The 23,933-nt window shown below is 42.7% G+C and overlaps 1 protein-coding gene across 4 annotated transcripts; it reads right to left on the bottom strand.

The window, feature by feature from the left end:
• Positions 1-7,145: 7,145 nt before the first annotated feature.
• PABPC1 (poly(A) binding protein cytoplasmic 1) lies at positions 7,146-22,705 on the bottom strand. Of its 4 annotated transcripts, none has more exons than XM_061373257.1 (15): positions 21,940-22,704; positions 17,123-17,316; positions 16,904-17,019; positions 14,971-15,101; positions 13,997-14,091; positions 12,442-12,579; positions 12,249-12,344; positions 11,526-11,798; positions 11,247-11,340; positions 10,947-11,057; positions 9,978-10,132; positions 9,440-9,524; positions 9,129-9,259; positions 8,739-8,834; positions 7,146-7,587 (listed from the first exon to the last, which is right to left on the bottom strand). In XM_061373257.1, the coding sequence occupies exons 1-14, from the start codon at positions 22,130-22,132 to the stop codon at positions 8,742-8,744; spliced, it is 1,905 nt and encodes a 634-aa protein (XP_061229241.1). In that variant the 5' UTR covers positions 22,133-22,704; the 3' UTR covers positions 7,146-7,587; positions 8,739-8,741. The 4 variants fall into 4 exon arrangements, with proteins under 4 accessions (XP_061229241.1, XP_061229240.1, XP_061229244.1 ...); XM_061373256.1 differs by having other exon boundaries at positions 14,962-15,101; positions 21,940-22,703; XM_061373260.1 differs by lacking the exon at positions 12,442-12,579 and having other exon boundaries at positions 21,940-22,705.
• Positions 22,706-23,933: the final 1,228 nt, after the last annotated feature.

Below are 23,933 nucleotides of genomic sequence, written 5' to 3' on the forward strand. Positions count from 1 at the left end.
GAAGTGCAGCTTCATGGCGGGGCCCAGCCGGGCCATCCCCTCGCGGCAGCGGCGGGGCTGAGGGAGACACCGGGCGGCGCGGGTAGGAGCGGCCGCGGCGCCAGGGGGCGCTGGAACCGCGCGGGCGCTGAGATGGAGCGGTCCGTGAGGCGCTATCTCGGCGGAGACTTTCAATTAACGTCCCTCCGAAAAGGTTAATTAACACCCCCCGAAACAGGGGCCTGTGCTGGGGTGGTTCTGCGGCAGGGCCTTGGTAGGGTGACGGGGAAACGAATGGCCTGCAGGGAAACGGGGCTGGAAGGGCAGCAGCGCTGACGGGCCCTGTTCGGTGCCGAGCAGTGAAGCCGGTGTGAGTAGCGCAGGGAAGTGGGCTACGAAGTGACAATGCACTATGAAATGATGATAATTCGCTGGTTCTCAAGGAACAGGAACTAGGAACCAACTGGTGAGGGCGGTATGCAGCAGGTTTAGAAGAAAATAAGGTATTTTTTTCCCGCAGTGCCTCACTGAAGGTCAAATACAGTTAAAACAGCAGGTCCATCTCTGACATGGGACATTCATACATCGCTAATTGCCAGACAGTAAGGATGAGTTACAATTGCTGTGTTTCATAGCGTATTCCTAGTACCCCTGAGGGAAAGGTGCTGCAGGAACCACTGTGGAAGTTCTCACAGCCTTACCCAAGCGGTGTGAGCTGTTGGAGACATGAAAGGAGTTCATCAGCACGGCAACAATGCAGCTGAAACGGCTCCGCTGCAGACTGGGACCTGGCTTAAGTGCAGTGCTCTGCCCTCACCAAAAGGAAGACAATTACTCCAGGAAGGCTGTGGCTCACAACTGACCTGGGGAAAACCCTTCCCGGTGGAACAAGAAGTGTTTTTCAAGAAACAGGATTAACTGGGGGCATTCTTGAGCAAACGGAGAAGACTTGGTAAAATAACATTGTGCAACATGTTTGATAACTTGACTTGTTTCTCTTCTTCATCTGTGCAGCCAAATAGAACCAGTCTGACGACTTGTGGAGCACCCATTGTAACTTCCCTCTTACAGAGCAAATGCTGTAGCTCCTGATGCCACAGCTGCCCTGTTGCACTTGGGAGATGAGGCACCCATGCTCTGGGAAGCTTTGGAAGAACTTTCCTTCCCCTCCTAAGCAAGGCTGTGTGCATCCTTGTTTGCATCCCAGTCTACTCTCGTGGGTGGGATGTGGCAAACATGGCAATTCCCCATCATTACTTGTAATCTGGGAGACAAACTGGCTGCAGAATGAGTTTGATGGAAAAAACGGGGGTATAGGCAGACAGAGGAAAGCTCTTTGCCCTGGCACATGGGCAGGAATTTTCCACTTCTGCTGCCATTCTACGTTGGTGGTCTCTTCTCATCTGCCTGAATCTGGTTCCCCTCTGGAAAACTATGGGAGGGGAAATGAGCACCCTTTTGTGGCAAATCTCTCTAACAGTGGCAAGGGACAGGATTAAGCAACCTTCCACCTACAGATGTGGCAATGCGGTATGTTTGGGGGGCACTTTTGAACTGTAATCCCTGTTTTATGTCATCTGCTGACTTCAGGTTTAACCTAGAACATGTGTAACCCAAGGTCCCAGTTACCGCAATGTGACACAACCAGTTAGCATGCCCTGGGCATCATTTTTGTTTTCTGGATGCTCAGATGTCACATGGAACATTTTAAAGCTTCCTCAGAGCTATAAAAAAGTACATACCTCTGGACAGCTATAGCCAGCTGGAACATGACTTGATTAGGGATGTTTCTTCAACAGATTATGTGGGAAGCAGGAGACTGCTTGGCGCAGATATACTGCTCTTAGTACTTACTATGCAACAGGCCAGTTACGTTGGCCCAGCTTGTCATTTCCTTCTTTCTTAATGATTACATTCAACCCCAATACAAGTGACAAATCTAACTGTCAGATTATTTTGTTGAATACATTTTTCCCTTGTTCTTGTTGCCCAAGTCCAGCTACCTGCGCTCCTTGTGGCCTTACTGCAGCTGAAAATGTGTGTTTCAAATTTGTATTCACTTCAAAGGCCATGCCCTAAGGATCTGCAGCCCTGCCAGCTGTGTTTTCCTGTGGGTACAGCTGCTATCTGTCATTACTGACCGCATTCTACAGAAGCTAAATGGGACTAAAAGTTTTCCTTCGCAGAGGTGGTTGTACCACAAGGACTTGCAGTTGCCTAAGGAACAACATTTAGTTTGCTGGTGTCTGCCTGGCCTGTGGAGGAATCGTATCTTGGTGGGGTTTTAGTGTACGCTGTAGCCTTCCTACGGCTTTCACTGCAAAGGTGCTGTGAGGCTCTTAGTATTGCTTGCCCTAACATTGATGAGACAGCTAATTGATGTAGCAGGATGTAGTGTTTCTCTGTGTAAAGGACTAGTTGAAGAGGCAAGAGGAACAGGGTGGTTTAATTCAAAGTGCATACTCACACCAAAAAGTAACCTGAGAGAAGAACTGAGACTTTTTCAAGAGTAGCTGCTGGTTCCAGTAAATCCAAGACTGCTGGGTTTGCTCAGAAGACATTTCTAACCTCAGATCACCTCTCAGGGCAACTCATGTATGTGGTAAGCTATGAAATGTTCAGCAGTAGTTTAAACTACTTCTGCAGGGAGTGAAAATGGAATGCTAAGTCACAGAAATGGAGTTTCTTAATGAATCCCAAGTGAGATGGGCCAGGAACACATAACTGTGAAAGCCTAGAGCATTGTGGTCCCAAGGACAAGAGTGTGACTTGCTCTCAGTTTGCACCACAACTCCTGGGCCTACTGAGAATAAATACAAATCCTCATTGGGTTTGGGAAGTTTGGTGGAGTTTTCTCGGTTTGTGTGTCTCGTTATACCTAGAATCCTAGAATGCTTTGGGCTGGAAGCGACCTTAAAGATCATTCAGGCATCCCTGCCATGGGCAGGGACACCTCACACTAGGCTAGGTTGCCCAAAGCTCCATCCAACCTGGCCTTAATTTCCTTAAAGACACAAGCAAAATCCCCTTTATCTGGAATCAGAGCACATACCAGTTATGCAAACAGGTATGCTAGTGTACACTACCCAAGGTGAAATCTGTCTATTAGATATGGAATTCATAGAATCATAGAACAGTTAGGGTTGGAAAGGACCTTAAGATCATCCCAGGTTCCAACCCCCCTGCCATGGGCAGGACACCTCACACTAAACCATCTCACCCAAGGCTTGGTCTAACCTGGCCTTGAACACCACCAGGGATGGAGCATTCACAACCTCCCTGGGCAAACTATTCCAGTGCCTCACCACCCTAACAGGAAAGAATTTCCTCCTTATATCCAATCTAAACTTCTCCTGTTTTAAGTTTTAACCCGTTACCCCTTGTCCTATCACTACAGTCCCTAATGAAGTCCCTCCCCAGCATTCCTATAGGCCCCCTTCAGATACTGGAAGCCTTTTTGCAAAGAATCCTAATCCAAATCAGTGTCTGTTTTTCGGCATCCAGTTATCCATAACAATCATGAACAGTGCTCCTGAGAAGGAAATGCTTTTAGGTGCAAGGACTGAAGACATTCTGTATTCAAGGATGTAAACCGTTAGTGTAAACCAGCACCTGTACTGACTTCACTCAACTCAAGAACATCTTGATTTCTATGACCTTGCCACTCCTGCCTCAGGACCTAGTGAAATCCAGGTTTCCTAACCTTCTGCAGAGCAGCAAAGAGAACACATTGCAGTCCCAATTACCTGTGCACACAACCTTTGATTTGGTTGCCTGTAAAGCCATTCTGCTTGGGAAAGCAGATGGTGAGTTCCAATTGCCATTAATTTCTGGAGCAGGCTTTTCAGTGCTGCTAAACTCTGAAGTGTTTGCTGTGGTTAGAGTGGAAAGCAGGGAAGGACTGAAGGAATGAAATACCAGAGGAGCCAGCAAAATCAGCTTAGTGCTGGGTGGCTGCAGGGCAGTAGAGGATCAGTGTAAGCCTCTGACACACGTGGCAGAAGGAAGTGACTGCCAGTGAGTCGCCCTTTAACACAAGGGAACAGGGCTTTACTGCTACCGAAGAAATGGATTTGTCTCTGTGGTACATTATTTACAGTAGTACTCTAAAGACACATCGATAAGGTGCTAACATACACATTCATTATCTCTTAAGATTAAAAAAATCCCCAAACAAGCAAACCGCCTTTAAGACATTGGTTAGACAGGTGCCTGTGGTATAGAGTGGGAAGAAATAAACCCAACCAACCCTGGGTTTTGTTTTGTTAAACTGTCATGACCGCCTCAGCAGAATTGCCTCACTGTGCTGTTGCATCACAAATGTTTCCAAGTACTTCAGGCTGGTACAGATGCTGGTGCTTGACACACCCACCAAAGCCCAGTACAGAGCTGGAAGAGCCTTTCTTTTCCTCCTTTCTCAGTTTCCACATATGCAAGAGGTTAAAGAACTTCATTCTTACAAAACACAAATATTAGTTTGGTGAACACCAGCACACTCACCAACGACATTACCTCTTATCTGGGGAAGCAAGCAGAACTGAGGTGGGCTCTTACTTTCCCCGGTAGGGCCCTGAAACTCCTGCAAATTGGTCTTTACATCATCCTTTAGACCTTCTGTTAAACTTTTAATGTCATCTGACTCTTCAGCATTTCTATTGCTAAATACTTTTAGCAATAAAAGTATTCTAGTGCTTAAAGATATCTCCAAAACTTCAATGTTTTTGCAGTTGAAATTACATGAAATTACAGTTGTACATTCAATCTCTTATCCTGTATGGATCTGTCTGAACCATCTCGTCGGTAAATTTACCATTCGATTAAAAACATTCTTAATTATAGTCATACACTTCAGGACTGCAAATTCAAGGCTAACCCAGCCTACCTACATCAGGACAGGACTGAACATAAAGACTTGTACAAGCTTAACCTAATGCTTTTGTAGTGGAGAGATTTTAAATAGGATTCATTTATGCCAGACCAATTTCACCTCTCTAGGTTAGAATTTTTCCTTAAACTCACTTCCAGCAGCTCTGGTCTAAAAATCTTTGCACAAGGGGAAAAATAAGGGCGCTCTTGAATTCTTTTGTGTCAGTTCAGAAAGCATGCTGAAGGGCTTTAAGACTGCAACAACAGGGTCAAAGAACACTGGCATTTTTCCTACAAAACAAGGATTTTAGGGAACCTTCCAGAAAGAACTCACTAGCCCTTTCCTGCAATTCTGTAACACTCTGACCTTCAAGTACAGCAACAGGAGCCCATTGGATTGCCATGGGTAAGAATCATGCCATCCTCTGCAAAAGCTTTATCCCTTCCTCTCATTGCCAGCCTGCCAGGTTTCCCTTGTCTGTAAGAGAACTTGCCATCTTCACTACTTCCTTTCTCCCCTGTATTATCAATTTTGATTAAGGAGCTTACAGAGACAATTATGGGCTAAACTAAGTAGAAAATGCCTCTCAATTCCTGCAACTCTGCAGAACATATTCCCCTGAAGGGGGAGAGGGGAAGGCAAGACAGCAACTGTAAAATAAGCTGTCTGTAGATGGCCAACTTCAATGTTATCTGCTAACTTACAGTTTGTTTTACAACAAAAGCGCTGTTACTCTGTCTTGATTAAGCATTTAAGTTTTAAGCCTACAAAGCGCTCAGCCTCAGTAAGGTCCTGTAGCAAATTAAGCAGCTCACATGCTAGTGTTGGCTCTGCTCACTTTTGCTGCCACTGTTCTTTTTAGTGACTAACACATAAGCTGACCTGAAGGTCCTATCAGCCCCGAGTGAAGAGAGGGTTATTTCTATGGTCAATTATATTTCAATTATAAAGTATGGGCAATCATTATTTCAAGGCCAGGTTGGATGAGGCATTGAGCAACCTGGACTAGTGGAATGTGTCCCTGCCCATGAGCAGGGAGGTGGAACTAGATGATCTTTAAGGTCCCTTCCAACCCAAACTATTCTATGACTCTATAGTATTGTACACTAGAGCAGATTTAGACCAAGCAACAGTTTTTTAAGAGGGACTCCATCCCCCTTCAAACTGTATTTTTTAATGACAGTCAAACATAAGGATGAACCAGGAGCTCACCTTTTGCAGGAACATGATTCCTGGAGCCACTAAAACTGGCAGAATTATTTCTCCATTCTCAAAATTTGATAAAACAACACCCAAACCACCCAGTTTTGCATTAGGTCACTGTATGCAGAGCTTAAACACATTACGACTGGAAGTTATGGAAAAGATCTCTAGAGTCAAGTAATAAGGAACCTCATTCAATTTCAGATCTCTTTCAGTTTCAAACCTGCTGATTTAAAGCACCCCAACTGTATCCTTTTTCAGTAATAATTCAGTAATTTACTTACCAAAGAGCTAGCCAAGACTTTCGAAGTTGCCTCTGACAAGAAGGTTCAGCACATAAAAAACCCACAAAATGGACCAAAGTTAAACCAATTGTTCTTTCACTAGCAGATTAAAAAGGAAAAGCTAACAGCAGCCATCCACTTGTTAGGATACACAGCACTAGAAATCTCCTCCTCAGAGTATTAAGCAGTCCCGTCCACAGAGGAATTTACTGTGCACAGTAACAGTATTTTTGTTACTATGCATTCAGTTCTCAATATATTGCCACCTGGAAGCCTCACCTTTTCTGTTCTAGGAACACCTTGTGTTCTTATGCTCACAACAGTGGTATTTCGCAACACTGCCTATTGCAGCCACAGTCCTTGCTCCTTCACCTCTATTCAGCCGTGACTGTGCCTCCATCTTGTGGTTCACTGGCCAGCTAAAGACACAGCCAGAGACCTAAGCAAACCGTTCCTTCCACCCAAACCTGCACCATGCACACACGGCCAAATGGGATCAAGTGCTGGTGTGCTACACAACTCCAATGCAGGCCTTTTACACTTCTTACCAATAATCAAAAAGTAGGGTATTTAAAGGTCTATTTCAAATTTTACAATGACAAGAGCTCAGATATCATGCTATTAAGGATTTAAAACCCAGATATGGATCTAGCTTTTCCTTTGTTTTAATGCCTAAGTTTATAATATCAGTAGCAGATGGCTAAATGTAAGCTTAGTTGTAGAAACACACTACAGAGTGGGATTCTAACTTGGCACCCTGAACAAACACCTTATGAGAAGTACACTGTACAAAAGAAACTGCCGCAAGTCAGTCAGTGTTTAAGGAATTTTTATTAAACCAAGAATTTTATAATCCAAATTACGTTTCTTTGCTCAGCTATCAATTCTCACTGTCAACTAAAACAGTGGTGATATTCTGAGCTTTTCCACAGTAAAGAATTACAAAATTAAAGAAAGGAATGCTTTAAATTTTTGTACTGTGCTGAAAATTCTTTTCCCCCGGGTTTATAAAACATTAATTTGTATTTTTTATTTTACTATTTTTTTTTAGATTTTAAATCAATAAGTAATCTAGGACTAGCACTTGTTTTGCTAGCCCCGGCGTTGCTCTGTACATAAGCTTCAAAGTTTCCTTTCCTTTTTTTAGTTATTTTATATTTTGCAATGTTTTTCTCAATATTTAATAGTTTTTCCATGTTTAGATTTTTTTTTTCTTCGGTGAAGCGAAGTTCTAGATTGTAGTCCCGGATCTTTCTGCAAACAAAAACAATGCTGTTAGGCTGTAAATTAAAGCAGCACCTTATGTTTCCTGACATGCCTTCTGCAACTCTAAGCCTGACAGCACTTTGGGGTTTCACAGTATCAATCACACAAAAGTGATTGATACCATCCCACAGCCTCACACAATAGCTACACACAATTAACTTGTTACTGTAAGTAACCCCACTTAAGTAACTCTATTCTTAACACCAACATACTAAGGCTCAGCAAGTAACTACACCAGCAGTGTAATTTCCAACTACTAAACCATCATGAAGCATATAGAGTATTGGTCTCAAAGCAGTGTGAAAGTGTCGTGGAGAAAGCAAGAAGTGTGGGAAAAACATAACTCAAATTCTGTCTCCAAAAGGAAAGTTGCAGAAATGAAAAGACCAAGAAAAAAAAAGGGCAATTTTAAGTGATCAAATATTAAAGCAGGCATCTTCAATTGATGGCTATAAATATGGGAAGTAAATTCATAGGCAAAACCTAACTGGACTGAACAAAGAATAGACTCCTGTATTATTTTTAACTACACAACATTTTCCCCTTTCAACATTGTAAAGATGCTACCTTTTGTGTCTTCCTGTCATGCAAGTTAAGACACTAACCCCACAGGAGACAGTAAAGAGAATGAGAATTTTAATTGACATCAAAGTTAAATTCACCAAAATGTGAAGTCAAGACAATATGAAGTTTTAATTACTGTATAATCTCAGATTTTGGCAAATGTATACAAATTACAGTGTGAATAAGGTACTTCATTTCTAAGGAAAAATAAAGTTGCAGTACTGTTTTAAGCGTACTTCACAAATTCCTCTGGAACAACAGTATGAATAGCAGCACTTGACAGAACTGCTTGTTTCTGCACATGTACCTAGAACTAATTCCAGCTAAATACGCTGTTAAAACCAATGCTCTAATACCAGCTAAATACGTAAGACATACCAGTAGCATTTGCTAACCACAAGCTACATAACTGGACAAGAGGATTTAGTACAGTATTTGTTAACAAATGTGGCCATAGGTGCCACTTGCTGTAGCTGCACATGATCCAGAGACTGGAAGCATGCTGCTTAGAAGGCCACGGACTAAGGGCTATTGCCCCAATCAACCTATAAAACCACACTTCTCAGAAAACTTACTTATTAAACACTTGGAACCCCAGTGGGATTATTAACTGCCTTTTGAGCAGCCTCTTTAGCTTGGTGGGCTTGTAGTACGGCTACAGCTTCATCAACCTGTTAAGAGGGAAAATTAATAAAGGGAAGCTTAGTCATCTCTGCATATTTAAGATAATGAAATAGTTTAAATTATATATACAAACAATGCCTGCACTGTTAAAAAGAATGGGATAACATTACAGTTGCAGTTCATGCTAATATAAGTCACTGCCACCCCCTGAAAGAGGATATTCTAACTTCTTGCCCTGGGCCACCGCTGCATTGCTGCTACTCTACTGTGCCAGCATAAACAGCTGTTCAGTCAGTGTAGACTTAACTGCTGATAAAACTAGAGCGAGGCAGTCCACCCACCTTCGAACGAAGAGACTCAGGAGACTCAAGCATGTGGAGGAGTTCAGAGTTGTCAATCTCCAACAACATCCCAGTGATCTTACCCGCCAAAGTAGGGTGCATGCTTTGAATGAGAGGAAAGAGACGTTCACCTAGAGAGACAAAAGTTAATGTGAGTGACCAATCTCACCGGACAAACACAGCCTAGACTCAAGAGAAAGGGAAACAAACACCTGTTCTACTGATAAAACCAGTTATTCCACATTTTAACACTGATAAGACTACTTTGACTACCCTGCTACAAGGCACAGAGAAACATATTGTGTACATACCTAACATCTGCTTTTGTTCTTGTGGAGGGGCAGAAGCCAACATGGAAGCAGTCAAGGGTTCCTGACCTTGCACATGGACAGCAGGCTGCAAATTTAATTTAACACCATTTCAAAATTAAATTCTAGTTCATAATTAGGCGCAGCTTAAAATGCCCAGTGTTTCACAACTCAACATAAACAATGCCTGCACTGTCAGAAGCATGGAAGAAATTACAAATAAGCACTTTAATCAAATACAGCTGGTTAGAGCCAAGTGATACTAGAGATTAGTATCAAACGCTTCAGCGTGGAGCAAGCACAAAGAGAATTCAGGCTAAGGTAGCAAGCAACTGGAAAATATGAAGCAACATGGGATCACATCCTGTCCCAGGGGAACTTGAAATATACTTAAAACCCCAAGGCTCTAATTCTACTGCCATAATGCAGCGCTTCAATTCTAGAATAACAAAGACAACTCAACCACAAGTGCCCCCACTCACCATATTCCTTTGCAAAAAAGCATAAGCAAAAGCACGGACCAGTTCCTGAAGTCACATACCTGCTGCATGGCCACCTGTGGCTGCGTGTTAAGATGCTGCTGGGGATTACGAACACCTGCAGCGTATTTGTACTGTGGTACTGTGCGTACAGCAGGAGTAGCTGCAGTAGCTGCTGCTGCAGGACGTGGACCCATGGTTTGTGTTGCTGTATTAGCTGAAAAAAGTAACATAATTCTGCGTATAATTCATTTTTCTACTTAAGTCTATGCTGTACAAGTTAAAAAAAAACCAACAAAAAACCAACAAATCAGCCCAAACTGAGTATCTAATATACGTGCTGCATTATAGATTTATCTCAATAGCTTTGTCAACTCTCATATCACTGGTTGTACCTGCAAACCTCAAAGTTTAGTGGATGTTACTTTCCAGTCACTTTTCTAATGAATTGCTTTTCCCACATGCTATTGAAAGATCTGTGAGACAACATCCACATTGGATGAGTATTAAGTCAATTTCACTCTAACCTCAAACAACACTTTATTTCCTGAGCAATTTCTGTTAACAGTCACCCCCAAAAAGATGCTTTCATGAAGTAGGTAGCTAAAAAATACTACTGCCTAATATATTCTGAGAGAATTAAGACTCCATTATAATCAATTCCAGTTTATTCAGTGATGTGCAGATTCTGCATACACGATACTGGCTCACAGTAATCTATGACAAAATAATAAGAGCTAAAATCATACCATCTCACTATTTCTACATGCAACCTATTAGAACTGCCACAACAATGCTTAGAAATGGCAGCTGTCACACAGCATTATTGAATTTCATACTAAAAGAAGAAATGCTTCTTGCCAAAGAGATGGGATTACAGCAGGCATCTCTGCTGGGACAATGTTTGAAGAGCCAGGGAGGAGGGAAGTGTTACCACTTGTGATACTAAAGTTATAAATGCTCTTGACAGATCATTCCGAATGAGCAAATTAAAAAGTCTAATATTTGAAGTTTGTATAAATCAAACTCACCAACACGCTGTGCTGACATGACTCGTGGAACTTGTGAAGAAGCTGGTCTCATGGCACTAAATGGTGGCCTGGGTGCTGCTGGGCGGATAGCACCAGGCATGTTTTGGAATGCTATGTTTTAGAAAAAATATACCAAGTTACATGCTGAAACACTGGACTTCAAGAACAGTTCAGAAGTTATACCACTATCATGACAAAGACGACTCATACTATAATGCTGTGAAAATGTATTTAGAAGTTCAAAGGTAAATGCTTTGGAGTTTACCACAGTCATTGGAAAGAGGTGAAGAAGTGACTTACGATGAGGTCTGGCACCCTGAGCAGTCCAGCGAGGACTAGGTCTAGCAAGCTGAGCAAGTTGATTAGTAGGGTAGTATGCAGCACGGTTTTGAGTCTGTCAAACAAAAACATTGTGTAACTACGTTAGCTTTGAAGGGCATACTGAACAGTCCACCACCTTCCTGCTAGGACATTAGAATGCTGAGATTCTGGACACCTGCTAATAGGTATATTAACTGTTAAATCTTAACAGATTTTATCCACAGAACAAAACATTCAGTTACTCATCTCCACACGTACCTGTGGGATAGCTGCCATGAAGTAACCTGAAGGAGGTGCTGGTTGGTATGGGTTGATTACAGGATTAGGTACTGCTCTTACGCTTGCCATTCTCTGCATATACTGGTTGGTGAGATGAGCCTGACGCTCTTCTTTACGCTGGGCTAGAGCTACATATAATGGTTTAGTAGCCACAATTCTACCATTCATTTCTGTGACAGCTTTGGTGGCTTCTTCTGGTGACGAAAAGCATACAAATCCAAATCCTTTGCTGCGGCCACCTTCCATCATGACCTGTCAGCACAAAATTTCATTTTAAAACAAGAGGATGTCGTATCTACTCAACTTGCGTGAGTTTCATTCTTCAGCTCACTAGAAGTGAGCCACAATTTTTTCACTGAATTGATTTATAAAAAGGAATATAACTGCTTAACTAATTGCTCTTTACTGAATAGAGATGAAAATCTCAATGAAGTAATGATAAACATATTACTCCAACAAAGATATGTCATTTTCTCACAATAATATTAGTACCCAGTTTATTTCAAGAAAGGATGATCATATGCATTTAACCTGAGATGTACAACAATCAAGAAAGCAGATGTCCACATATATAGAGAGGATATTAGCAGTGATAAATGACTGGATCACATCTATTTTCAGTGAAATGAATCACTCTTCCTTGGTGAAGGAAAATGAGAACTGTTCATTTTTAGAGAAAGGAGCACAATCTATGTACTTTACCTTTGCACTAGTGATTGTACCAAATGGGGAGAATTCTTTTCGAAGACGCTCATCATCAATCCCATCATCAAGATTTTTCACATAAAGGTTTACACCCTAAAATAAAAAGGCGAATTATTTTTGAAAGCAAATGACCTGTGTAAAGCTAAAAATATTGTAGAATAAAATTAGTCCTCTTGAATTAAAACTGAACCTGGTATCTGGTGATCCTGTCCTGCTTCATCTGTTCAAACTTGCGCTTCAGCTCCGTTTGTCTTTCCACCTTTTTCTGAGCCCGGCCAACATAGATTTGTTTCCCATTAAGCTCTTTCCCATTCATCTCATCCACAGCCTTCATTAATAAACAAGAAGTTAACAGTGCTTTGTATTCCAGTGTTTTTCAGGCATGCAAAAAAAAACTACGTAATTCCAATACAAGAAGTTATGTAAGTATTGCAGAAAAAGAGAGTCTATTGAAAACACCACTAGCTGAAACAAAATAACCCAAGACTTTCTTGATAAAGTAAAATGGAAATTGCTTTCAGAAGGTCTTCCATCCAGTTAAGGCAACAAGGAATGCAAAAAACTATTCTGATATGGAGGAAAAAAAATAATCAACTCACATAAGGTATGTTAGGCTACAGCTCGTATATATGGCTTTAAAACTAATTTTTAATTTTTCATTAAGGAAATACTTAAAGTATAAAAAATAAACTTTTCCCCCCTTATGTTGTTTTGAGTTACAACTATTAAGAGGTGAAAATTCTGGCATAGGTTTGTTCAATTGATTTAAAAACAGAAGTCACCAGCTTACTATGTACCTTCCTGATCAAAGCCATTAAATATATATATATACTAAGATATTAGAATTTTATGTTATCTGAAACATTAAATATGTGATTCTGACTACTGTAAGAGAATCAATTCTTCAGTGAATGTATACAAGACTGAACAACGTAGATGCAAGACAAAAAGGATTTGTTCTAATCTCTTGCTTCTACACTTGCAGTACTGACAAATCACCAAAATGCCTTTTGAAAAGCAAACTTCATCTGCTACCCCGATTCATTCTGTGCTGGGTTTTTCTCTACTGCCACAGTCAACTGACACAACAAGGCAAACAGCTGACAAAGGATTAAGTGGTACAGCATACCGGCATGTTATAGACATATATACGAACCAAAAGAACCCTTCTTTCAAAGTTACTCTTCACAGTAAAAGCAACATCTCATAGGGCACTAGGACTACTTTCTTATAGCTGTGCTGAAGATGCTTCATAGAACTATTAGCTTTCTTGCTGACTTTGCAGTACTGAAGCCTGAAAAGACAATCCTTTGTGCCTTGCACAAATGTTTTGTGCAACCAGACTGAATCCAATGATTCATCTGGGTTTTGCAGAGATGTAGTAATTTATTATGCTTATATGTTGCCCAGCATGAGGGAGTGCAAATCTTACCAAGACCTTTAAGCGCAGCTACAATAACTTACTAAATTATTCAAGATTCCCCATTTCTACACTAGTTCTTGCTGTCTCGCAGAGTGTCCTGGACTTAATAGGCTCCTAAAATCAACTGACATTTGCTCCTAAGAGAGCATTCTACATGACAGAAATTATGATAAGTTATTTAGGAAGCTGACACCTGCTTTTTCTAAAGTGTTCTTGACCAATTAAAAATCCTTAATGAATTCACAGCATTTCAGATCACTCAATGAAACGTTTTATTTGGGTCTCAGCTTCAGAATTTCTAAAATGAATTCCAAAAGCTTACTTTTTGGGCATCTTCATGTCTTTCAAAACTAACGAAGCCAAAGCCTTTGGATTTTCCACTCTCATCAGTCATAACTTTCACACTTAGGGCAGGACCTAAAAAGACAATGAAATACTTACACTTTGCCTACAGAGTATATTCTCACCTTTTCAAAGTCCTTTTTAGAAGCCCTAGCATTTAGTTTGTTTCACTTGTATTACAAATCACTCCTGCAGCAATAATAGTATTTAGCAAACAGTACCCAGCGATACAAAAGTCACTAATTTGCCCTGATGGTGAACTTCAGCCATTATGAGGGAAGTCTGCCATGCAGAATTTCTCCCCTACTGTGTTTTCAACCAAACTGGGTCAGAATTTCATCTCCACATTAATTAAATTGGTTTGGCATTAAAAACTATGACATTTAAAAAGCATTAGTGATTCCATTCTCTGAAATAGATACTGAAAGCTGAAGCCTTTCTGTCAGGTATGTGCTTCACCATTTATTCTGGTGAAAGACCATTCCAGCTCAGCAATTCCAAATCGTTGAAAAATTGCAGTTCACAGACTAAACTGTGACAGACATTAGCAGCTAAATTTGCTACCATTCCAACCACAGACACTTCAATAGTGGAAAGGAATTTCCTGTAAATGCTGCAAACTCATTTGTCATATAACCTGTAGTGAACTCATAACATCAATATATACTAAACCACAAAATACTTCTATTTGCAACATTAAAATAAAATCTCAAATCCCAAACACATATTCTAGACATCATTTTCAGATTGCTGGGAACAATTCTGATGGCAGGATTATATATGTTATTCTGCATATTTAAAATTCTGCAGTGGCTATTACTGCACTTTGAAATTGGAATTAAGTACCAACAGCCAGCTGATTCCTTCTATTATAAAGTATGGTACTGATAAAATAGAAGCTGAAGTTCACTTGTGTTTATATAAACTTAAGGTTTAAGACATTACCAAACTTGCCAAAGAGTTCCTTAAGTCTTTCATCATCCATGTCTTCTCCAAAATTCTTGATGTAAACGTTGGTGAACTCCTTTGCTCTGGCTCCAAGCTCTGCCTCACGTTCCTTGCGGGATTTAAACCTTCCAACAAATCTGGTTGCAGAACAGAATAGTGTAGATTAAAGCATGTCTGTCGAGTTTCAAAAATTTACTTTAATCCTCTGCCATCAATATTTTAATCTTAATAGGTTTTGTTGTTCATTATATGCATGAAATTCTTTAGATAAAATACTGACCATAAAACTTCATCAGAAAACCAGTTTCACTATCCATTGCTACATCAGTGTGCATATCACAGTTACTAGCATAAAAATGCTTTCAAGGCATTGGCAAGATTGTTTACTCTTACAAAACAGCATTTGATAGTAAGAGTTGGACAATGGGCAGGTAAAGTGGCTAAACAGAAATTCTAGATATCAGCATAATGCCTCTGACATACTAAAACTTGGCAGCCTTAAAGCGGTTGCCATTCTCTGATCCACTGGTCCAGTTTTAAGCAAAGGATATTTAACTAACCCCTTCCACACCTTTCCAGCCTCTATTAAAACAAGATTTTTGTTTGTTTGGGGGCTGGTTTGTTTTTTTAAATAGGCACAGGTAAATAGCAAACTGGCTGCGAACAGCAACGGTCAGTTCACACAGAGAAAGCCAGAAGCTGAACCCAGCACTCTGTAACCCAACAAACTGCTCTAGTACAGACGTTATACAGCTACCACTCGTTTCTGGCTGTAGTAGACTTCTGCTCAGATTTTATTGTACTGTCCAACTTTACAGTTCCAAATATGACAAATCCAATGAAACAGCACACAGTAACTCGGTATTTTCTTAAACTTTGTCAACTTTGCCCCATTTATAGTAACCACGGGATGGCAAGAATGACAGTGCAATGTGGTGATTTTGACTGTGAGTGAAATACTTTAACTTCTAAAAGCCTAGCCTGAATAGAAATCCAAGGCAAAATCAGCTCTTGTGATGTAATTTACCGAAGTTTACACAGATCACGTGCTTTTACAACTACATGCTGCCTTTACTTTTTTTACTATTTTAAAAAGGTTTAAATTCTATTTAAAGATAGAATTTGATTAGAAACATCCACAGTATGCCAGTCAAGCACAGAATAAGCAGGAATAACTGTATGCTCTCCCTGTATGTGACTTGATCTATCCATCTCTACATGTAAAAGTAATCCACGATGGTAAGCTGATGCTGATTTCTGTTTTTCTTTTTCCAAACCCTCCCAAGTATTTACAGAGGTATTTTGCAACTATGCCAAATACCATAATGATCCCTTGGGCATAGCTGTGAGGCACATTCATCCCCCTACCCCCCAGCCTAGATATCACTAACCACGTAGCAAATACCTTCCCCCTTAGTATATAGGACAGCAATGCTTAAAAAAATTGTTTCTGTAGTTTATTTTCTACTCCTATTCCCTACATATGCCTATTAACAGACATTCATATAAATACATTAGTGTAACCTGACCACTATTCAGGACCAAGTAACTCTAGAGCTTTAAATTTCATCCAAAAAATGGATCATGTATCTAACTCACTCTTATAAAGGAAGCATTATTCAAAATACCTGATGGATTGTATTTTATCTCAGACCAGTAAGATCAGAAAACCAGAGAAGTGCCCAAATCCTCATTACAGCATTGGCTTGAGACACAATTTTTTCCTTTAGAGCCAGTTATCGGCCTTTTCTGAACTTATTCTGCCTTTAGAATAGGCAGGTGATACAATTCATAGTACTCCTAGCACTAAGATTCTAAATTCTCTTCAGAATTAAAGATTCCTAGAACTGCCAGACTCTTCTAGGTGAGCTTTAAGCATTTATCTGCTGTAAACTGAATTTCAGTCTGTTGATCCCCAACTACATATATATGTACTTACACTTTGCGGTCGTTAAGCAGCATACCATTCATTTTTTCAATAGCTCTTTCTGCAGCTTCTTGTGTCTCAAAATGTACAAATCCATAACCCTTGGATCCATTTTCATCACATACCACCTATCAAAGAGAAAACCCGTTGTAAAACCCATGGAAAGTTTCCAGCATGAACTTGAGTTTTTTTGTGTTAAACCATTAAACGCACCAATAATTTTCCACTCACCTTACAAGACAGGATGTTTCCAAAAGCAGAAAACGTGTCATACAAAGCTTTGTTATCAATTGATTTGTCCAAGTTTTTGATGAAGATGTTTCCTACACCGCTTTTGCGTAGAGATGGATCACGCTGCGACCACATGATGCGCACCGGTTTGCCCTTTATGACATCAAAGTTCATGGTATCCAAAGCTCGTTCAGCTGGAAAAACATCATGAAATTAGTAGGAAGCATGAAATCTATCTTAATGAGCACACAAATAGCATTTGAAGTACAATTCTTCAGAAAACTTTTACTATTTTAAGTCAAGCACCACCATTTAGATGCAAACCCAAACCCACCAATGTAAATACACCCCGCTCTTTTAAGCAAATAGAAACTGGCAAAAACTCCTCAGCAAAAGCTGCACTGAGGACAGGAAGGAGCACAAGTCAGCTAAACAGGCTGTAGAAATGCTAGTAAGCTAAGGATCAGCCTCCACTATGAAAAGATAGCACAGTAACAGAAGAAAATGCATTGAGTGATGGCAAATACAACTTGTTCCATGAGTTTAAACATTTATCTCTGAAAAACAGCTGGCCACTCCCACACCACACAGATGTGTTATCATATCAGTAATAATGCTCTTAGGGGTATGGCTGGTGCCTACATGAGGCCTTTTGAAAACATTAATATAAAAACTAAATCACCAATAACCCTAAACTGACAAAATATCTGCTAGGTGGAGTTCAAGCCTGGTTCTTGCAGCTGTTCCACACAACTCCTTCCTTAGTGACAAAAAGAAAAAAGATCTGTAATGGATTTCTGGGAAAGGGACAGTTCACAGAGCTCGATTTTCAAAATCTGAAATTGTATGTATATTAAAAGCTATGATGAATACATACAAGCTCAGTGAAGGAGCAAACACTAAAACAGCAAAACGGTAAACCAGGTTGTGATACTCCAATCGAGCAGTTTTTACACTAGAACTCTATAACTAACTTTTCAAATCCTGAATTTGAGATCTCAGTATACTTAGATAAGAAGTATCAAGAGTTCTTCAGTTTCCATATGCCCCTTCAAAGCAACAAGACATGCCTGTAAGGTTTTAAGTCAACAAGCTATTAAGCAATGATCTGTATTAACTCCTTTTTGTCATTCTTCCTGTATGTCTGGAAGAACACTGAAAAAAGTCCCAATGAATACCTGAAGTCACACCATAGTCACTTCAATGCAATTTGCATATAGCAGAGCCATATGATGTTAACAAGACTGAAACCATGTCATTAATTGCTATTCTTAGAAAGACCAAGAGCCAATCTCATTGTGGAAACCCCTATTTTATCTTTTGCTCTTTAAGTGTTGCTTTCATCTTCATGGTAAAACAAAATCTGCCATCAGCCTCTGGTTCCGGTGGCACACCCTGCTTTACATCCTTTCCTGCCAGATTTTCAGATGATAAGTGCATCTGAAGCTCATTCTCTGAAAGACACCTGTAGAAATTAACAAAACATCTAATATTTGTGAAAAAAAATACCTGCTGATAATATCACCATATTCACACAACTATAGCAAGTCAACAACTGATTTAAGTTGAAGCCACAAAAAATTTAAACATTGCCAGTCTTTTAAATAAGTTAATAAAGCTTTCACAAGCTTTAATATAAATTAAGCAGGAGGGAAAAGACAATCTAGATACTGATAATGAGAAACAAAAAGCATTAGAAGGCTTTACATTACAAATGTGGGAAAAAAAAACCCAAACAAGATGGCCAAAAAAGTAAGAACTGTGGATAATCAGGCTGGCTACAGTAGAAACATTGAACACACTGCTATTGCCCTGAAAGTAATTAGAATTATTACTGCCAGCACCTATAAAAGTGCCAGCAACAAACAGTTCATTATTTCCAGAAGCAGTAATAGGACTTCCTTTACTAGAAAAGAGGCTTTTCTAATTCATGCTAATTGCTTCTAGAATAATCCCAACACTCCCTCAAAAATGTGTGTTCCTGGACACATTTCCCACACATCTGACTCAAAGTTGGTCCTTCCCAGCCTTCACAAGCACTGCCACTCTTAACTAGCAGCAAGCATGCACTTAGACCAATGCAATTCCTCCACAAAGACAAGGACTGCATAGAAACTCTTAACACCTCTCCTCACCTCTGCTGTGGAGCAGAAATAGAAGTTTAAAGATTCCTGCTTAGCCAACACCACATCGTCATTGCACTATAGATTTTAAAGCATTACTGGAATACATCTGACAACAGGTAGGAGCCAGTCTCATTAAAATTCATAACTAGTAAAACTGGCTTATTTTCATTGCAGTTCAACCAGGAAAGGCTGCATGCTGGTGAGACAATTCCATTCAGCAGTTAGCTTGTTACCAAGTGGACACACCTACCCCATGCTGTACTTCTGCTGATTCTGCTGGAGCTTTTACTGAATGAGTCACCAGTTCCCTTTTTAGTTGTGAGCAACTGGACAGTCCACTAGATTTCAAAAATCACAGGAAATATACACTTAATGCTAAACATGCACAGCAACAGCTGTAATGTAAGAAACCTCTGGAAACATAACCACTTGAAAAATGTGACGGGAGAAGCGCAGTTTCAGATTACTCAAGAGTATTTCTAGCTTAGTGATTAAACAAGAGTGCCTGGGTTTTTGCTCCAGACTGTGACTCAAATCTGAAAAGTCACAATTATGAAATGTGTGCATACCTCACCAGTGTGTCATCAGGTCTAATGAGGTTTTGGGAGAGCTTTGAGATGCCCAGTTTACAGACAGCTGGTGATGTCAAACACACCTTCAAAGACATTTTTCTAAACCCCAGCTATTTGTTCCTAGCTGTTTAATAAGCATAGCTGGAGATATACCTAAGAATTAGGCTAAACCAAGAAAAGGCAGCTACTCCGGAATAAAAATAAAACCAGTGTTATGAATAAGCCTGCTATTTCACCAATCTCCCTCTTACTTTAAGGTTTCAGTAAATGGATAGAATGATCTATGAAGAAGAAAAAAAAATAAATCAGCAAATGCCTTCTAGGTATTTGCCAAGAATATCAAATCATGTTGCAAAAGTATGATCACACAATATCATTTACGTATATTTTAAACAAATGCTTACAGATACATGCCAGCTGCAAGCCTGATACAGATGAGAAATGCTTTTAGCTGAACTGGACTAAGTGTAAAATAAAATATGTGCACTTCCTGAAGTCTGAAATGTATGTACAACATTTGGAGTAACAGCATTTCTGTAAGAGGCACATTCTCAAACTCTGAATGCAAGCACTGCTCAGGTGAATAAGCTGCATTTTTTTCCCATATTTGACAAATTACAAAGCAAGTCACAAATCCTAGGGTTGAACAGGTTGCTCAACTAATGACGATAAAGTTGCCCTTACAGAATTCTTTCATCACTAAGCAGAAGTGTTTGAATCACCTTCAACTTCTGCGTTGACATTATCAGAGCACTGATATCACTGAACTGTGCTAACCCTTTATTTTTCTTTCGGAGTAAACTGTACTGCAGTTTTTTATCGAATGAAAGCAAAGTATGTTAAAACAAGCATTCAAGTTGTCTCATCCTAAGCAACGGCTAGATAAATTAAAAGCTTTCTGAAGTGAGTGAGCTGACAGCAGGTGAAACATCTGCCCATTAAAAAGATGCGATAATAACTTTTACCACTTAGATACAGGTATCAGTGCTACACCAAAGTCTGATCTGATAATGGCTATATATACTGAAGCAAATTTTGAAAGTCAGTTAATCTAACTGCTTGAAAAGCTTGTAATTCAAATACCTCACTTTTATGCCCTTGAAAATAAAACCATTATAATAGAAAGTTCATAACTGTACTTGAAATCAAACATGTTCTAGCTGGTCGCTTGGGGGGTTTACTTCCTTTTAACTGTACACTCCACAAAACTTAGAATCAGCCACATTTGGTTCTTTTATTGAAGCGCCTCCCAACTTAGCACAAACATGACCAGAACTACACGGAAAATTTCTCTACTGATACAGAGAACCAGCAACACGTTGTGAAAAGCAAGTTTAATAAAGAGCTCACTGTAAAAAGAAATGGATCAGCATACAGCCTGCCACATGAAGGGCAAGCAAAGGAGGCCCAAGTGACTTCATCCCCTCCCTACATGTGACAGACATGCCATAGTGTCCTAACATGCTACGCTTTGGCCTATGCTTTGACTGGACATCTGTGGAACTACCACACCATCCTGGTAAGTCCTGCTTGCTTCTTTTTGGCTTCTTAATCACGCATACACACCCAGTCCCGGCGTAGTTATTAAGAGGTGCTAATAACTATGATGCTTTCTTCAAGCTAGCCTTCATCCCAGATTCCTCATGCAGCCGCGCACGGACGTGCCGTGACCGCCTGTGGAAAAGCCGCCCGTACACATACACACGCTCACTCACCCCCACCACACCTCGCGGCCCGGCCTGGCCGGGGCAGCTCCACCATGCGGGGCCCTTCCCCGCCCGTCGCCGGCTTTCGGTTCCCGGCGGCGGAAGCGCCTCCCCCCCATCTCCTCCCCGCCACGAGGCGCGGGTTGGCCCGAGGCCGCGTGTCAGCCAGCAGCGGCCCCGCCGCAAACTTCCCCCGCGCGGCAGCAAGTTTGCGCGTCCCGGCAGCACCAGCGCCCGCTCCGGCAGCGCCGGGATGGGAAAATGGACGCGGGGCGGCGGCGGCCCGGGAGGGGGTGGGGAAGGAGGGAGGGGGACCGCGCCGAGCCGTGGTGGGGGCGGGGGAGAAACATGGCTCCTTTCCTCCGCCGGCGGCCGCCCCGGCTCGCCTCACGGCCCGGCACCCCAGTACTCACCGTCGGCGGGCTGCTGGAAATTGACATAGGCGTAGCCGAGCGACCGGCGGGTGATCATGTCTCTGCAGACGCGAATGGAGAGGATGGGCCCGGCAGGGCTGAACTTCTCGTAGAGCATGGCCTCCGTCACGTCGGGGTGCAGGTCCCCCACGTAGAGGGAGGCCATAGGGTAGCTGGGGGCGCTGGGGTTCATCCTGCCGCCGTCTCCCGGCGCGGGAGGGCAAGGGGAGGGCGCTGACGAGGCGAGGAGGCCGCGGCGGCCCGGCGGTCCGTGAGGGCTGGGGCCGGCAGTGGCGGCACGAGGGACGGGGTAGGGGGAGCACGCCGGAGGCGGATTCGAAACTTAACGGCTGCGGGAGGCGGCTGCGCGGCGGCGGCGGCGGGTGAAGGGGCGGGGGGGATCTGGCTCACTCCGTGCCGGGCCTGGCGGAGGTGGCGGCGGCGGCTGCTGTGGCCTCGGCGGGGGTCGGGCTCGCTCGGTGTCTCCTCTCGGCTGCGCCGGGTCCGGGGGCTTCGCTTCACCGGGTTATTTTATATCAAACCGGCCGGTTGCAGAAGGTTGTAGGGAGGCGGAAGAAAGAAGGGCTGTTTTTTTTTTTTAAAGGTATTTTTTAGGATTTTTGGATTTTTTTTGGCTTTTTATATATTTTTAGTAATAAATGGTGCGGCGGGGCCGGGCCGGCGTGTCCGGGTGTCCGGAGCACACGCACTGCGCACACAGCTCCGACGGCGGCCGGGGGACAAGGGGGAGGCCGCCGCCCCGGCCGCGCGCTATATATACCCGCCCCGCCCCCACCCGCCCCCACCGCGCCGCACGCCACGCACCGGCAGCGCGCACCACGCACGCGCCGGGAGGCGGGGACACGCGCGGGCTCCGGCGCCCCCCGACGTCAACGGAAGGGGGGGCAGCAGCAGGGCGCATGCGCCCGAGGAATAACACATGTGCGCTGTGCGCACGGGGTGGGGGCCTCAGAACGCGCGTGCGCGCCGAGTGGGTGAATGGCGGTGGGGCGGGGCGGGGGATTGTCGTGCGCGTGCGCTACGGCTCGTGCTTCCAGTACGGGGAGCGGTCGGGCGGGAGAGGAAGGTCGCGTGCCGGCCGGAAGTGGGGGGGGCGGACAGCCCTCCTACGCGTGCGCATAGAGCGGCTTCCGGCCCGGGGCGGGGCTCGGCTCGCGGTTCCTCAGCGGGGTTGGGGCTGTCTGGGCTGGGGCGTTAGATCCATGTCGGGGCTTGAGCCCGCGGTGCTGGTGCCTCTCGGAGACCCATCTCGTCTTGGCTCGGCTCTGGGGGGAGTTAGTGCTTGGGGCTGTAGCGATGAGGGTAAATGCGAGAACTGTGTGCTCCCGCTGCGCAGCCTCGGGCCTCCTTCGGTACCGAAGTTGCTCGCGGGTGACTTGGGCGTTAGTATCGGCATCTCGTGGGGCTGGTGTGCCCGCACCAGTGTGGGCAAGCTTTGCGGGTGTCACTGTTGGCTCGCGAGGAGCCCGGCGGTGCCTTTACTCCCTCGAGCCGTGCAGATCAAATCTGCATCGCGTCGTTTTGGGGGTTTTGCTCAAGAAGCAGTGAAAGGTTGGAGGAAAATCGGAAGTTGCATCTCCAGGATCTCGGACAGACTGGCAAAGCTTGTTTTGGTGGAAGCAACGTTTCGCTTTTGCTTTGGTTGTACCTTAAGTTGAGTGTCTCTTGTTGCTGTGTTTTGTGTTAAACCATTAAAGTTTTGGTTGTATGTTGAACTGCGAATGGGCTGATCATCTTTGTAGCTGTGATATGTGTATAAGGTATCTGCCATTGTTGTTGGGGGGGGGGGTGGTGTAGGGCTATCATGCCCCGTTACAAACTTGTCACATGTGTCTTGCTACTTGTGCCATATTACGTTTTTCAGAGAAGAAGCAGGCCTGTGGAGCTTAGCAAACCCATGATAGGCAGGCTGCTGGGGCAGTTCATTTTTATCTGGCTTGGTCCTAAAAAAATGAGGCTTTTCACAAGAAAAG

Source organism: Neopsephotus bourkii, unplaced genomic scaffold (assembly GCF_033783945.1).
Source record: "Neopsephotus bourkii isolate Nb327-2 ecotype Australia unplaced genomic scaffold, CSIRO-AGI_Nbou_v1 NB_1630, whole genome shotgun sequence".
Taxonomy (NCBI): domain Eukaryota; kingdom Metazoa; phylum Chordata; class Aves; order Psittaciformes; family Psittacidae; genus Neopsephotus; species Neopsephotus bourkii.

Excerpts from the sequence above, each read along its gene's own strand:
- PABPC1 (XM_061373256.1), bottom strand. The coding sequence starts at position 22,132 with ATGAACCCCAGCGCCCCCAGCTACCCTATGGCCTCCCTCTACGTGGGG. Across the intron at positions 12,345-12,441 it reads ACAGGATCACCAGATACCAG|GGTGTAAACCTTTATGTGAA; the intron begins GTTCAGTTTTAA and ends TTTTTATTTTAG. Across the intron at positions 11,799-12,248 it reads GTACAATCACTAGTGCAAAG|GTCATGATGGAAGGTGGCCG; the intron begins GTAAAGTACATA and ends TTGTGCTGACAG.